The sequence below is a fragment of the Diadema setosum genome, chromosome 8, assembly GCF_964275005.1.
Source record: "Diadema setosum chromosome 8, eeDiaSeto1, whole genome shotgun sequence".
In the NCBI taxonomy this organism is placed as follows: Eukaryota; Metazoa; Echinodermata; class Echinoidea; order Diadematoida; family Diadematidae; genus Diadema; species Diadema setosum.
Window position 1 is genome coordinate 22,059,889 of NC_092692.1, and position 17,602 is coordinate 22,077,490.

The 17,602-nt window shown below is 39.6% G+C and overlaps 1 protein-coding gene across 1 annotated transcript; it reads right to left on the bottom strand.

Moving 5' to 3' along the window:
• On the bottom strand, positions 1 to 17,567 carry LOC140231412 (uncharacterized). Its single transcript, XM_072311537.1, has 10 exons — positions 17,439 to 17,567; positions 13,103 to 13,134; positions 12,330 to 12,423; positions 11,610 to 11,707; positions 10,546 to 10,633; positions 8,028 to 8,090; positions 7,275 to 7,359; positions 6,241 to 6,452; positions 5,415 to 5,763; positions 1 to 3,436 (listed from the first exon to the last, which is right to left on the bottom strand). Exons 1-10 carry the CDS (start codon positions 17,500 to 17,502, stop codon positions 2,398 to 2,400), a joined length of 2,124 nt encoding a protein of 707 aa, XP_072167638.1. The 5' UTR covers positions 17,503 to 17,567; the 3' UTR covers positions 1 to 2,397.
• Between the last annotated feature and the right edge of the window lie 35 nt (positions 17,568 to 17,602).

A 17,602-nucleotide genomic window follows, 5' to 3' on the forward strand; every position in this document is an offset into this window, starting at 1 on the left:
AGAACAAATTGAGATCCTCAAAGGGGGTTTTCAAGACAAAACTGAAAATGTAAGAATTTACACACAATGAATACCACATGAGGACAACACAGGACAAACGCCAGATAATTAATCAACCCCTACAGCTCACTTGAGCCTTGAGAGCCAACAATGTGATACTGGATATGCAGAATATTTTGGGAGGTTTTAGTTTTCATGAATTTTGTGAGTTGGGTGCTATTTTTGAATTTACAGACTTGCAAAAATATTGACTCTGATTCTGATATGAATGTGATGTGCACGCATACATTTCTCCATTCAATACTGCACTCCAGGATCGCAAATTTAACCACTCGCAAAGTCATAGGGAAGTCCAATTCGTGAAAAATCAGACTTGCTAAATAAGCACAGAATGCAATCTCAGTAAAGAACAGTTGCCACCACAAGTAAACTGCCTGTCTGGAATGACACAGCATTAAATATAGAAACATATAGGTGTGATGGGAGATATGACCATTAACTGTTCATGTTCATGCATGACTGTCTCTTTCAATGCTTTGGACAAATCTTTATTTCCAGTATCAAACACATCACAATCATCTTCCCTACGAGATCTCCATTCTACATTTGAACTAGAAATGTTGCTAAGGCGACTGGTATGCCTCCGCCATAATGCATGATTCTCCTACATGTAATAGGTCTATACAGCTGTAGTACCAAAGTACATGTGGACAATGTGTGATTACATTTTCACAAAATTGGCAAAATATTAAAAATGACAAGTTTGTCACAAATGTGTTGAATGTTCACCTTCCTTGACCTAGGTTTAATTGGATGAATAGGAGAGCTTGTATTTGGGGATTTAAGGACTTTAACTTGACTTTGACCCATTCATAAGTTTATGCATTGAGTAATTTTCAAGGTATGGAGAAAAAGTGCAATTTCTGTATTGAAAAGTACATTGTTACCATTTTCATCTGGCCTTTGATCCTAAAATTCATAGGATAATCACTGTCAGGCAGAACATGCATAAATATGTCGTAGGTTTCAAGATAACTTGAGCCACTTCCAAGATATGGAGGAAAAAGTTAGTTCAGCACTTTCACTTGATCTTCGACCTTTTGACCTTTGAGGCAACAAAAAAAAAAGAAAGAAAAGAAAAGAAAGTTTCCAGAGAATCTCTATTAGGTTATACATGCATGCACCAAGTGTAAAAAAAAATAATCCTGCTGGCATTGCATAAATATGAGGGAAATAGTAAAATTTTGAAGTGTTGCCCTTGACCTTTGACCCCATGAACCCTAAATTCTCTAGATAATCACTGCCAGTCAGTAAATGTATATATACTATGTTCCATGAAGATACCTTGAACAATTTCAAAGGTACGGAGAAAAAAGTAAAGTTTTAATATTTTCACTTGACCTTTTGACCTTTGACCTCATGACCCCAAACTTTCACCAGAGAATCTTAATTGGGTAATAAATGTATACACTAAGTTCCAAGAAAATATCTTCAGGCATTGCATAGATATGGTGGAAATAGTGAAATTTTATGTGTTTGACCTTGACCTTTTCACCTTGACCTTTGACCTTGAGCATGTGCACCCAAAAGTTGATAGGCACAACTTCACCCCCTAATACACATACATGCCAAGTTTCATTAGGATACCTCAAAAGGTTTTTCAGTTACGCTGTCCACAAAATTCATTACGGACGGACGGAAGGACAAACGGACAGACGGACAACCCGAAAACATAATGCCTCTGGCACCACTTCGTAGCAGAGGCATAAAAATACTGAGCAGTGTTACACTCTTTAATGCGAATACATATGAACTGATTTTATCACAAAAGAAATGCAATTTACTGAAATAGTCTGAGACTGTCATTTGCTGATGCCTTACAAATTACATGTTCTTGTGACTATTTCATTGCAAAGACATCATTGTAACTACATGTATTGATTCCACTGTGAAAAAACAGGGTTGAAAACGCTTTTCCACAAACCACAGTAAAACCATGCATCTTTTACATTTAGTGTTTGTTTTACCTGCCTTCAGATGATAGATCTCATATGTGATGTCACATAAATTATGTTAAACATCAGTAAAATCCACTGCATATCTCTTTAACACAGAATCTAGACATCAAGACCTATTACATGTTGTTTGTTACATAGAATAATTTACATATATTTACATTTACACTGTGTCATCCCACCAACATGAAATGCCATTAAGAAACAGGATCTGTTCAAATTCTGTTTCATCTGATCAATAGCTGCTTTCGCATCATTGATCTATAACACAGCCACTGTCAAGTGCTTGTCAATTTTAGTACAAAAGAGAGACCCAATTGGTTAATGTGTTCTGTCTATGCTGCCACAGAACAGTCCAAACACAATAAATGAATTTAAAAGTCTACATAAGTTCTCCCATTTCTTTCATGAACTGATCGTAGGCGTCGTCCTTTGTGGCTGCCTGTACGGCAGGACTTGGCTTCATTGCTGGCGCAATATTGGGTTCCTCTGCACCTGCCAACTTCAGTCCCTTTGTCTTGCCCTTGGCATCTCTCTTCACACGCAGCGACGTTGGCATAAACCGTGTAACATCTGCTGCTAGGTTCCTGATCTGAGGCTTGGCTTCAATGGTCGCAGAAGATTTGATCTCTGCTGTCTCTTCTGCTTTTGTTGGGAGGCGCCTGATCATTGGAGCAGCAGAGAAGACATTGGGGTTCTCTAGGCGAGGCATACCAGGGCGCAATGGAGGGGCTATGGGGAGACGAGGCGGGGGCAGCATGCCTGGAGGCAAGGGCAGACGAGGAGGAGGTGCCCCACGGAGGAGTGGTGGGACGCCTGGAGGAGGTCCTGGTGGGGGTGCAGGGGGGCGACCTGCTCGAGGCCCGGGGGGAATCAGACGGGGTGGAGGAGGAGGTGGACGAAGTGGAGGAGGTCTGGAAAAGTTGGGCGGCACCCCAGCTGGCAGTGGTAAGCCTGGGGGAAATCCTGGGGGTGCTGTGGGTGGAGGCCCAGGTGGTGGACCAGCTGGTGGTCCACGGGGGGCTACAGGTGGTACCACTCCAGCTTGAGCAGTAATTCCCGCAGCAGAGGGAAGTGGCAGGACAGCTGCAGCCGTTGTCTTGGCAGCAACAGCAGCCTGCCTCAGGTCTTCTAGCTGGGCATCAACAATCCTGTCCTCCTCATTCCTCTCCTCAACCTCCTCTTCCCCATGGTCATCTTCCTCCTCGTCCTCATGAGCTCTCCTGTGTCTTTGTGGCTCCTCCTCTTCCTCCTCTTCTTCCTCCTCCTCCTCAGCAGCTGTACTGACAGGAATCTGCTGTCCTGCCATAGCCAACATCCTGGCTTGGAGGGGCGTCATTCCAGGAGGAAGCTTCTGGCTCAGCTTGGTGTCTGTCAGCCCTGCACTGTCATCATCAGCAAAGCGGACCAAACGCTTTTCTGCAATAGCAATAAAACAACACTGGTGAGAGCGCACTTTGTTTTTAACATTGATCTCACAAGAAGTAAATCTAGGCCCTGTGCAAAATGAGTTGCAATGCCAGTGTCACTCGGTTTATGCCCAATCAACTCATCTTTGCATGTAACGTGGGCTTCATTTGATTAGAAACAGAACAGAGATGACCGGTATTTGGTAAGATACCTCACGAGTTTTACCTGCAAATATCTTGAACTGCACTGGAAAGGGCCTCATTACATATGATACAAAGTTGAAATTGATGAAAGGCCTGAATGCGACAACAGCCACACCAGAGACGTATCTTTGTTCCTTCAGCTTAAAGCAAAGAATAGTGAGTATGTAAGTGCTCATACGTAAAATGCTTCCCTATCTCGGGTTCAACATTGTCTTTAGGAATGACTGGGTGGCATGAAATGAGTGTAATGCTTGAAGCATTTTTATGCCTCCGCCCGAAGGGTGCCGGAGGCATTATGTTTTCAGGTTGTCCGTCCGTTCGTACGTCTGTATGTCCGTCCGCATTTGTTTACGTAATAACTTGAGTAATATCGAGTGGAATTTTACCAAACTTGGTCCAGGTGTAAAGTATGATGGGGCAATTACTTGATTAGATTTTGGGTGAAATCGGCCGAGGGCAAAGGTCAAAGTTCAAGGTCAAATCATGAAATTGTGTCCGTTTACGCGATAACTCGAGATTTGATGAGGCAAATTTCACCAAACTTTGTCAAAGGATGACATATGATGGGGCAATTACTTGATTAGTTTTTTTTTAGTTTAATTGGCCAGAGGTCAATGGTCAAAAGTCAAGGTCAAATGCTCAACATTTCACTATTTTTCCCATATCAATGCAATTCCTGAAGGTATTTTCTTGAAACTTAGTGTATACATGTACTACCAAATGAAGATTCTCCAGAGAGAGTTTCAGGTCGTGAGGTCAAAGGTCAAAAGGTCAGAGGTCAGGTGAAATCATTTAAGTTTCACTTTTTTCTTCATATCTTGCAAATGGTTCAAGGTATCTCTATGGAACTTGGTACATATACGTGTACTGACTGGCAGGGATTATCAAGGGAATTTAGGGGTCAAAGGTCAAGGTCACTTCAAAATTCCACTATTTCCCAAGGAGAACCATGCATTATGGCGGAGGCATACCAGTCGCCCTATCGACATTTCTAGTTTCCACTAAGATGTCTTTAGCCTATCACACACACTTAGTCATCATTCTTACCAGCAGCTTAGAACATGCTTCCACAATCAAATGAAACACATGCTGGTGAAATGAACCATTATTTTCATAGTTTTTAACAGTGCATGGAAAACAGCACTTTGCACAACTGAATAAAAGATAGCCATCTCACTTGTTCCCTATCATTGAAGAGTAACATGAGTGATGTACAGTGCATGTGTTTACTATCATTACAAACCTATCAAGAATTCTTGCACGACAGGCTCCACGGGATTGGAATGGGTTTGTTAAAGGGATGGTACAGTATTGGTGGAGATGAGAATTGGGCTTTTAACTTTTTGCAAGATACCAAAAAGACACTTATGAAATAGTACAAAGCATACAATTTTAAGAGGAATTCAAAGTTTATTCGATGAAAATCGGGTTGGGAATGACTGAAATATCCAAAAACAAAGTAAAATAAAGCAATTGTAATAAAAGGTGGGTCCCAGACTTTATCAGAATGGCTCTGTTTTGGATATCTCAGCCATTTCAAAACCAATTTTCATCAAATAAACATTAACTTCCTCATGGAATTACATGCTCTTTCATATTTCAAAAGAGGTTTCTCATTACTTCACAAAAAAATGTTAGAAACCTGAAATTAGGTCTCAACCAAAACTATACGATCCCTTTAACCGTTTTTGCTCTTATTGGGCTGCAGAAACATCTGAATTAAGCAAAGAGATATGATTTCTCACCTCTCCTGTCTCTGTCCCTGTCTCTATCTCTGTCTCTGTCTCTGTCTCTGTATGAGTCCTCCTCATCACTACTGGAGCGTCTCCTTCGACTTCTCCTTCTCCGGTAGTCATCGTCGTCGTCATCATCATCGCTGTGACGTCTCCTCATCATTTCTGATCGTCCCACCTCCTCCTCTTCCTCCTCTGCCCGCCTCTGATCTCTTTCCCGTTCTTCTCTCATGCTGTCTTCACTATCGCTGTCATCCCTTCTGCCTCTCTCTCCCCTCTCTTTTTCCTGCTCATCTTCCATGTCACTCTCGTCCGTCTCCATATCGTCTGAATCTTCCTCCTTCTCTTCATTCTGGCCTTCCTCCATCTCCTCATTCTCCTCATCTGATGAGTTATCCAACCCTGTTGGGCAAAAGACAAACATGTCAAGTAGAGGTAACAAGTGCCACAACACAAGTACAAATGTATAATATACAGTACAGCTCTGGAAAGTCAAACCTTGCTTAAGGCACAAGACACTCTGAACGAGGGTAGCTGAGACCCTTGGCAGAGAAGATTTCATCAATTCACTTTGTTGAGTTTCAATGACTTCATATAAAAATCTTTTAGTGTATAAAATGCTTAGGAAATCAAGATTAACGCACAAGGCTTGATAAAGGTGATCCTCCAAAAGTGTACATCATAGCCAAAGAAAATAGCATAGAAAGGAAACAAGATAAATAAATGCATTAAAATAACAGAAGTTCTATCTAAAGCATAAAAATAAAAACAGAATATTGCAAGACAAACTTCATGCAGAAGATGTCATTGATATCAATGTTATAATAGTCCATTTTTCCTGAAGCTTTCCTTTGCCATTTAGAAGGAAAGTGGACTCACCTTCTGCCCTAAGTCTCTGCTCCATATCATGGGCAGCTGCCAGGTGAGGTGGCAGACCCATGGGGGGCCCTGGGGGAGGAACAGCCACCCCAGGAGGCAATCCCGGAGGAGGGCCTGGAGGTTTCTTGCCATTGGGAAGACAATAGGGCCATGTCAGGGTTGGCATCGTGGGCTGAAGGTGTGCCATGAATGGAGGGGGCATAAGAGGGGGCCTGTGGGCGGAGAAACGACATCAGTTGTAATATCAGGTTAAACGGTAAACTATCCATACACAGTGCATACACTAATATCATATGGCTTTAAGATAGAGCACGTAATGAAATATGTACCTCATAGTTTTTATTGTAGATGATGAATGAGAGTGATATACTACCAGCCGATCACTTTTCAGCATATCTACAATGGTTGTTGCCATGGTACCTGGTTTGAAAGCAAGTTGCAATATGCAAGTTATGTACCAGTATATGTCTTTCATGGTAGAGTGCTGATAGTCTCAGTTGTATTGACATGATTACACAAGGAATGCTCTCTTGTGAAATCACCATGAGAATCAAACTGATGAAATGAGTGCAATATATGTTGTTGGGTTTTTTGTTTTGTTTTTGTTTTGTTTTTGTTTTTTTTCATCAGGCATTCAAGTGCTTACTCTCCTGAAGGAGTCTGCACCTTTGAAATGTTTTTAAAACAAATATGTAGTGCCATACAAATGCTGTGGATCATCATCATCATCATATGTCTCATGCAGAAAATAGAGGTCCTTAAAAACTATTTAAAAAGTATCATTTGCAAGGAGCACTTGAGTTCTTGCTTGATGTTTACAACACAGAAATAACATTTTAGCACTTTAGAGAAGGCTTTTATCTGTTGCTTTTGTGGACTTATTGAATTGATGTGAGGAAGGATCACTTTGCCATTCTGTATGGGAACCTCGTGGTCTGTGTATTAAGTCTATGGACATTTCAGAATTCAGTATGGAATGGGTTAATGAAAATGGTAACCTTGTTACCTCTATATATGAAGATACATGTCCTTACCCATAAGATGAGCTCTTCTTCAAGATGGATGGGGGTTGAGCCCCAGGGAGTGGAATATCCTGGGGGAGGGGTATTGCAGACATTGCTGAAACATGAAATAGAAAACAATGACATCAAATGTAAAGAGAGAGATAGTATTAAACACATGCACTGTTTCAAGGCAAATTCTACAGGAATCATCACTGTGATATATGCCTTACTACACATGATTTCTATGCCTCTGTAATCATATGGATAATGGAAATTACTGTCAAGATGTGTAGAATTACTCCCTCAAAGAGCAAACAATGTGTTACAGAACTAAAATTATGATTGCAAACAGCCAACACAAAGAAAGGCATGTTGCAGTTTCAGCAGCTTATAGTAAATATGTAGTGATTTCAGAGATGTAAAGGTGTGAAATACAAAAGTCACGTAGGAAAACATGTAAACATCCTTTTTATTGATAAAATGTATATGACCACCAAACTAATATATATATTACAAATATCTCACACAACAAATGTTTGAAGAACAGATCCCATGTATAGCATAAACTAGAGATTATCTGATCTGAGTCATACATACCTGTCATTTTGGGTTTAAATAGTAGGTTTCATAAACTCTTCCTTCATATGACTGGTATGAATTAATTACTATGTACAAAGGCCGGAAAACTGTTACACAATTTTGATTTTCAAGTGGTGCTATATCACTATGTATATGATACTGTTGTTGCCATAGTGACAAGGATGATAGCCACACTATTCTCACCATTGGGAGCCTCAGGAAGCGGGATGGAATCCACACTAACTTGCCTGGCATCTCGGATGGCCTCTGTAGGAGAGCAAGAATAATCAACTCATTCAACTCTCCTGATGTCACATGTGATGGTCTCAAATACAATACCAATGAAAACAGACACATACATTGTACAAGAAAATAGAGCACAAAAATGGCACAAACTGTGAAGACAAAGGGCAACAGTCAACACAAGAAGAACTTTCAGAAAGCACCTTGGTTAACACTGCTTATTACTGTATAAGCTGTTATTTTCGCAAGGGTTTAATTTTCGTGAATTTCGCGAATCACAATTGGATCGCAAATTTAACAACGCGCGAAAATTTTGCCATATGCTAGGTTAATAGTGCATTTATGATATCGTCGGTGTCAATTCACGAAAACGTCTCGCGAAAATGTCTGTGACCTCCTCATTCGCAAAAATATCTGTACGTGATTATAACAGCTTATCATACAGTACTACAGCTGAAGTGCCCTATAAACATGCTTTGACTTTTCACAAGAAAAATTCACCTTAATACAATTGATATTCTTGGTTTCATTTCAAATAAGGCCACTATGAAAAGTAACATCAAGGTACACCAAAGTTGGAAACCATAATAAAAATTTCCTTCAACATCCCTGCAAAATTATCTTCAACATGTGAAATTCTTCTTCTTAACAGGAGTCGAGCAAACAAGGTTACAGACTTTGGTCATGTAGGTTGTTGTGCATGTCAAACAAGAGACCCGCGGGTCTAGCGCTCACCTGAGTATCGCAAGTTCACCTTTCACGCAGTCACTAATCTAAATTATTCACAGCTCTACTAAAATTTGAACAGGCATTCTCAAGTAGAAGATGAAAATGTACAATAAGGGCCCAAAGTTTTTAATATTCCTTAATTTGGGGGGATTGGGGGCCCCCTGGGGCCCTCTGGGTGGGGCATGGTGCCCATTTTGATAAATTGAGATCCTGACCCCCTAGGGATGCTACCTGCCAAGTTTGACGGAAATCCATCATGAGGTTTTCAGGAAGAAGATGAAAATGTACAATTCAGGCCCCCATTTGGACCTTCCCGACCCCGCCCCCAAGAGGGGCACCCCTGGATTTGCTATGAACAAACTTGAAACTACAGTCATTAATGTACTCACTCATAGTATCATCTTAGCTCTATAACTTCTGATTCTAGAGAAGATTTTTAAAGATTCCTTCATTTTGGGGGGTTTGCCCCCCCCCCCCCTCCCCCCCCCCCTGGAGCCCCTGGGTGGGGCATGGTGCCCATTTTAACAAATTGAGATCCTAACCCCCTAGGGATGCTACATGCCAAGTTTGGTGAAAATTGGTCATGGGGTTCTCAAGAAGAAGATGAAAATGTATAATTTAGGCCCCATTAGGACCCCTCCCCACCCCCCTCCCCTGGGTCCCAAGGGGGGCACCCCTGATTCTGCCATGAACAAACTTGAAACTACAGTCATCAATGTACTAACTCATAGTATCAACTTAGCTCTATCACTTCTGGTTCTAGAGAAGAAGATTTTTACAGATTCCTTAATTTTGGGGGGTTTGGGCCCCCCTGGAGCCCCTGGGTGGGGCATGGTGCCCATTTTAACAAATTGAGATCCTAACCCCCTAGGGATGCTACCTGCCAAGTTTGGTGAAAATTGGTCATGGGGTTCTCAAGAAGAAGATGAAAATGTATAATTTAGGCCCCATTAGGACCCCTCCCCACCCCCCTCCCCTGGGTCCCAAGGGGGGCACCCCTGATTCTGCCATGAACAAACTTGAAACTACAGTCATCAATGCACTAACTCATAGTATTAACTTAGCTCTATCACTTCTGGTTCTAGAGAAGAAGATTTTTACAGATTCCTTAATTTTGGGGGGTTTGGGCCCCCCTGGGGGCCCCCTGGGTAAGGCATGGTGCCCCATTTTAACAAATTGAGTTCCTAACCCCCTAAGGATGCTACCTGCCAAGTTTGATGAAAATCGGTCATGGGGTTTTCAAGAAGAAGATGAAAATGTAAAAAGTTTACGCACGACGCACGACGGACGCCGGACGAAGGGCGATCGCAATAGCTCACTTGAGCCTTTGGCTCAGGTGAGCTAATAAAAACTGGGTAGCCTCACATATTTGGGCGAGTGTTTGGAATTAATACTATTTGATATCAACTCAAATATAAGTAATGTCAGGATTGTATTATTTTCTTTTTGCTCTGAAACGATTTTATCTAATGTATTATCTTTGTCTGCAAATGTTTGTGTATTCTGGTGTCTTTGTATCTTGTATTGTAACACTGTATTGTATTTACCTACCTATGGGCAGGTGATAACCTAAGGATTTGTGATCTATAACAAATAAAACATGTTATAAAAAAGAAAACAAATACAGATCTAAGTTACTTCATAGATTTTGAGAGGGAGAAGATCCATTATTCATGAGGCAATCACAGGACATAAATTTGGGCTTTCACCTTGTGAACAATGCATACAGGTGCTTCAAGAAATCTCTTACCATATGTCTTGACCTTCTCTGAACGCCTCTTCTCATACTGTTTCTCTGCCTTCTTGAACTCACTGTACCGCTCTGAATCCTCGCGACTCTGCACAGATTCAGAATAAAACAATGCTAATCCACCAAGAAACCTTGTCGCATCACACCCATATTTCCTATCACATGGGTATTGGGAGCAGATGACAGAATGAGAGAGTTGTAGATCTTCTTCGAGTTTTGCAATACCGGTAATTGACAGCACAAGTACATGTTCACATCTCCCATTATATCTACACCTAATGTCGTTTCAAACCTGGCAACTTAGGGAAGCTCACCAAGGAAAGCCTGACATTTTGTATTCTTGTATTTTGCTTGTTTTGTTTGTTTATCTGTTATCACTTGTATTGTCTTGGAAATGCCGAATAAATAATAATGATAATAATAATAATAATAATAACAATAATGATAATAATGATGATGATGATGCTAATAATACTACAACTAATAGTAATAGTAATAATAATAATAATAATAATAATAATAATAATAATAATAATAATTTCCCACTTTTGACACAGCTTTACGTGAGCTTACCTCACAAACAAATGTTTGCTGAATATTACAGCAAATTTCTTACACAGAACATTCTGTGAAGCACTAGGTTGATGTGCAGAAAACAGCTCTGAATTCTTATCCACTTTATACACAGACAGATTGTACCAAAAAACACACAGACAGATTGTACCAAAAAACAAACAAACAAAAACCCTTCATTCAAATGTAAGTTGCAGTGGGATATGGGGTAAACAACAGTTGCCAATGTTACCACCTTCTTCGATACGAGACAAAAAATGGCACCATTAGATGTTCCTTTATTCTCAATCTGTTCGTAAAAGCAGATTTGCACCTTAACATGCCTAAAAGTAAAAAACGACAGAAATCAAATTACAAAATGGCTTGATTATGGCTACTCAACAATCCATCTCATTTCATGGGCATGATGCCAAAGAAGAACAATCTTAGTTCTACAAACTCTGTGGTACAATGAAAGTGACATCACATTGATCAAGATATTCTTTACTTACATAAAGCTTGAGGACTCTGTCAAATGTCTCCTTTATCTTCTTCCTCTTGTCCTTGATGACCTTCTCATTGAGATCTGTGTTGACCTCTGGATTCAATTCTAAAAGGAGAAAGCGTAAAACAATTATAAATCAGCATAAATCATGTTTGTAAACATGATTCAAGGGAGCCACCATTATCTTTTTCTAAATATCAGAAATAATGACCACACTAAAAGCAACTACTTCTGGTACTTCTGCCACTTTAAGTGTGCATTGAGAAAAACATGCCTTTGAATACTCCAAGAACACTCATCTAATTAACATACAAGCATCAAGACATTGAAACCTAACTAGCAGTTCTCGTTCATTGATAAGATTATCGCCTAAAAAAAAAAAAAAAATGAAATGACTTTGCGCACATTTAACGTTCTGTCATTTGGTGACAGCTATTCCAGAGATAATATTGAATGAATCACCAGCATTAACACCTCTACACATATAGATATATTTCTAAAGAGAGATCAGATAGAACAAATAATAAAAATCTGTAACTGCAAACTTGTTGAGAAAATTTACAAAGACAGAGACCTTTGTGACTGCTGATGTCCTGTACACTTCTGTGCATGTAGACAAGGTGGGACTTCTGATAGCAGGTACAGAATCTAGCAGCATGGTTTATTTGGAGTTTGATTGCTCTTTTGTTTGCTTTTTTTTTCTGTTTGTTTATATATTATTTCTCACCTAATTCATCAAGTGCTTCCAAGTCTTGCAGCAATCCAAGTGGGTCTTTATTCTTCAGTACAGCTGCTCTCACAGCCATACGCTGCTTTTTGTTCTGTGAGACAATTTAGGAAAAATGACACATTAATAACTGTTAGAAACACAAATATACAGGCATACAGTCATGCCTAAAAGTATACCATCTCAGTTTACTGTATATCTCATTGCACTTTTTTGTCCATGTACAGTAACTCTTTTGAATTTAATAATATTTAAATTTTAATACATATTGTACTTTCATAACTGATATCTGATCCACATGGCAAAATAAATGACATTCACATCATGATCTTGAACACTATTACAATTGTTACACCATCAGACAAAGCATAAAATTGGCACCTCTAAATGTAAATACTGACCAGTATAACCTCCTCGGCTATCTAACTAATGCCATTTGCTTTGTAGTGTTCTACCTTCAATTGGTATGAGTACGATGAATCTAATATCATTTGTTAAATTGTATCCAAAGATGTCCTGAAAAGGAAAAGAAAATATCTCATGAAATGCAAGGGCTTATATGACATCCATATATGAAACAAAGATTTGCAATTCAAGTGAAGATACAGTTTCACAACCACATTAGAGGCACATGTGATAACATTCTCATCACAAATCCCATTCAGCTCATTCAGCAATTGGACTGACTTGCAGCCTAAACTATTCATTGTTTTCATGGAACAGAACTGATTTTAAAGGTACTACGATTGCTAATTACTTGGTAATGTCTTTACCTTTTTCAACTCTCTTTTCCTGGCCTCCTTTCCTGCAAAAACAAGGAAGAATTATGGAAATGAAATACTTTTTGCACAATTCTAAAATGCAATATCATACACCATTCATAAATATGTAAAATCTGTCTTTGTACATGACATGGCAGGAGTGCAGTGGCACTGCACTAAAAACACTGGATCAACCATTTCATACTCTGAAATCTGGGCCCTGGCCCTTACTACTTACCTAACTAAGATAAGGTTTAGCTTTTAATCGCTGCGTGCCCTGTGTTGAACTAGCAACTAGCTGGACTGGAGCTTGTGTTGTGTACTGTTTCTGTTTCTGTTCCGGTTCAGTGGTATAGACCCCCTACCCTAATCAGAATTTACTGTACTCCCTCTACCAACGTTGTAACTAGTAATAGTATGGTCGTGTATGTGCAGGGCATGAAGAGTGTTTCACCATGTTGTATTGTTATTAGGGGCAGTGATTTTCCGTTTCAGAAAATCATGAATTCCGTTTCAACATGGTGAAAAAACGGAAATTCCGTTTTCCCATATGAATTGTACACACAAAAAATGCAAATTCCGTTTACATGTATTTGCATGCAAAAATGAACAAAAATTAAATGATTGCTATTTGAAGTTTGTGTACCTGTGTAATCGCGTATACATTCATACATGTTATGCATAGTGTATACCTGATGATTTCCAACCTCTGTACCACACACCCATGAAGACAAATGAAATGAAACATCAGGATTACAATTTATTTATTTCGACTGTCAAAACATGCACAGGGATCTCACTTAACTTTTTTCCTTGGTTGCCAGCCGGGCAACCTACAAAAGTATGGAGTTTTTTAGGTTGCCAAAGGGTGGTTTAGGTTGCCAAATGGCGGTTTAGGCTGCCACAGTGATATGTTCGAAGAGTATTGCGTAATGTGTAAATCTGCGAGGTTAATTATGGCGATGATAAAGAGGGCTGTTTACACTGCTGTTTACACGACTGTTTACACTGCTGTCTACAAATTAAAAAAAAATATATACAAAGTGAAATAAGTCTCTGAGTCTCAACTAGTGACTTACTAGTCAAGTGTTTTTATTCCTTTAGAAGCTTAGCTGCAAACAGAATACATGATAATCAGTTTAATAAGCAGTGTTGATAAAAACTTCAGCACTAAAAGAACAATCAATCTATCTAAATCTTTCTTCAGTCAATACATTGTAATCCAGTTAATTATGCAGTGGGACATTACATATTTGTGTATCACTATCAAAGCCTGGCCTGCAGTATCAACAACTATCATTATGTCCTCTTTCTTGACTTGCTAGTCAAGACAAGTGACTTATTACTGTCTAGTCAAGTCTTTTTATTCCTTCAGAAGGTCTAAACAGATAAAAAATTTCAGCACCAAAGGAACAATCAATTTATCTTTCTTCAGTCAATAATCCAGACAAGAAACTAGCACTCATTTCACTCTGATCTTTCCTCACTCTGGCCTCGGGTCCCCCCCCCCCAAAAAAACAAACAAACAAACAAACAAACAAACAAAACCACAAAACAAAACAAAAAAAAAAAAAACAAAGAAAAAAAACGAGGAAACACACACACACACACACATTGCAACACAACAAAAACCTCTCCCCTACACCTTCCCGATTTCCGTGTTTCTGTCAGGTGAAACGACATGTTCAAATACAAGAATAAAACAACAGTAGATATTGATTGAAACTCGACACCCATTCATGCCAGCCAGGCCAGGCTGCCATGTAACTTCAAAGCACATTCCGACAGCTGGCTGGCAAACCACATGGCAGAGGAATTTGCGCGCGCGTGTAGATTGCTCGACTGGAGGAGGGAGGGCCTGGGAACAGCCCCTTGGTGATTAGTCTGTGAGTTATCAATAGCAGACCTTTTGAACAATTGCAAACGTCATGATACTATTTTGTCTTCCTTTTGGACTGAAAGAAAAACATCAAAAAGACGAGTTGAGTGTCACAAATTTTTACATAGCCATGCAAAAAGATTACTACACTCATGTCATGGCAAGAAATGAATCAATATTCCAAGACAAATACAAAGCAGCCTCGGGTACCTATAGAAGGTGACATCGAGACGCCATGCATTCAACCATGCACGTTGTTGGGGAGCAACATGTTGGAGTTGGCAGGGAGAGGTGATCCTTGAGTTTGTGAGAACTTCCCGATACTCACTGACAACACGATTGTGACAATCTCAAAACAAAGCTGATCCTTGTGGTCTCACGCCCAGCAAATCTGCGTGCTACTTCTCAATTCGAAGGAACTTTATCTCTGATCTGTTGAGTTGTTTTTGCTGATTCTTAGGAACTTTTCATGCCTGAAGTTCAAATGGATGGTTGCCAAAAATTTCATGATTCACAAAGCTTCAGAATTTACTGAAACATTGCCTACTATATTCATATGAAATGTCAAATTTAGAGGGTACAAATCAATGTGGACGATCATCCACATCTCATATTTCAAATGCAATCAGACAATATTTCAGTAATTTATTTTAGACTGTTGATGCTGCAGTATAAACATCAGAAATTTCATATGAACTTGAAAGTGTTAGGATGAAGACAAAAAAAAAAAAAATCTCGGCAGAAAACAAATACAAGTCTTTTTTCATTGTCACTGGTAGTCACACTTGTGTTTTACAGATTGATAAATCAATAGGTATTATAGTATTGTATTACACATAGTTACAATCTCATAAAAAATGTGACATTCAAACACCTAAATTAAGCTCATCAAATATCGCAGGTGAGTGAGCTTAAACGAAAGAAATATAAAATCATTACATTTGTAATCCTGGGTCTTCGCCCTGGGGCTTCGACTTGAGCTACTAGAGTATCTTTAATTACCGGTAAACATTCTTTCCCTGTTCATCTCCAAGACCCCAGACAGTTCATGACCTCCAAAAATGCGCCAGTACGCGCGGTTTCTTCTGTTGAATGGTCCCTCTCTCTCCACCCCTCCCCATTCCCCAGTCTGGCACCTTGGCAGCGTGGGATTTTTCTTTTTTTCTGCGTGAAGTTGGTGTTCACATCATGCATTGTGCTCTATACACACGACACATGTGGAGCAGGCAGGCATAGCAAGTCACCACTCGACTCACCTGCTGGCAGCTTACCGCGAGCAGAAAACAGCAGTTTCTTCTGTTGCCGCTACTTTTACTGCCAAAATACTGGCTTTATCATCACACATTCGGCGAGACACACATTGTGTTTTGGAATATAAATGGACTTTCAGTTGGTGTTGGATTGAGTAAGTGTTCGACAGTTATTGAAACTCAAGTCTCTGCAGTCTGTGAATATCGTGGACATGTAATAATGATTAATTTACAGCTTCTGTTGGATTTATTTTTACTTTTATGTGTTTTATTTTGTTGAAAAGTGATTTTCCGTGATTTTCCGTGTGGATTACTTTTTCCGTTTCAAATGGCCGTTTCCGCGTTTTCCATCCGTTTTCCGCGATCGCGGAAAATCACTGTCCCTATGTTATTGATTGTTAATTTAAATTCCATTTGAGAAGGTCTAGAGTCTAGAGTCTAACTCATTTTACTCTTTTAATTTAGATCAGACCCCCCACTAGCAGCAGTACCTACAACTGCATTTGCACCACAACTCAAAAGATTCTAGACGTCTAACATGAAATCTAGGCAATCTAATAATAGCTAGGCGAGTCCGTAGTCACACATTGTACACGACTATTGTTGGTTTTAGGGTGTGTACAGTTCTGGTGGAGGTGAGGATTTAGCTTTTAACGTTTTGCGAGATATTCAGAAACCACTCTATGAGATGTCAAAGAGCATGCAGTTCTAAGGGGTATCAAAAGTTTATTCGATGAAAATCGGTTTTGAAATGGCTGAGATATCCAAAAACAACATGAAACAAAGAGATCCTAATATAAAAAATGTGGCCGTGGCATGTCGCCTTTTAATTTTAATTAGCACTTTTTTGGATATCTCAGCCATTTGAAAACCAATTTTCATCAAAATAAACATTGAATTCTTCTTAAAATTACATGCTCTTTCATATTTCATACGAGGCTTTTCATTATCTCACTTAGGAATGTTCAAAACATGAATCCCTACCTCAACCAGTACTGTACAGTCCCTTTAAACCCACACAAATACACATACATGGGGCTGTAATCGACAGAACACGTATTGATGTGATGATAAGGCCTACCTGCGATCAGCAGCCCCATACGCATAGCATAGGGTATGGTTAGCGTAATGATGGGGCTGCTGATCGCAGTTAGATTAGGCCCTACTTTAAAATCGATGTGGTAGAAAACAAGAGGACAATCATACAGTCAAAACTCACGTGCTTGATCTGTTGGGTTCATGTATTTCCCACTCTTGGTGGTGTTGATAGAACGTCTCCCCATTTTGGAAGAATTTCAGTCCTACTACCTCAGCATAAACAGTCAACTATGATCAGCACAGAACCACATACTCGACGATACTGTGCATGTGCACACGATCACT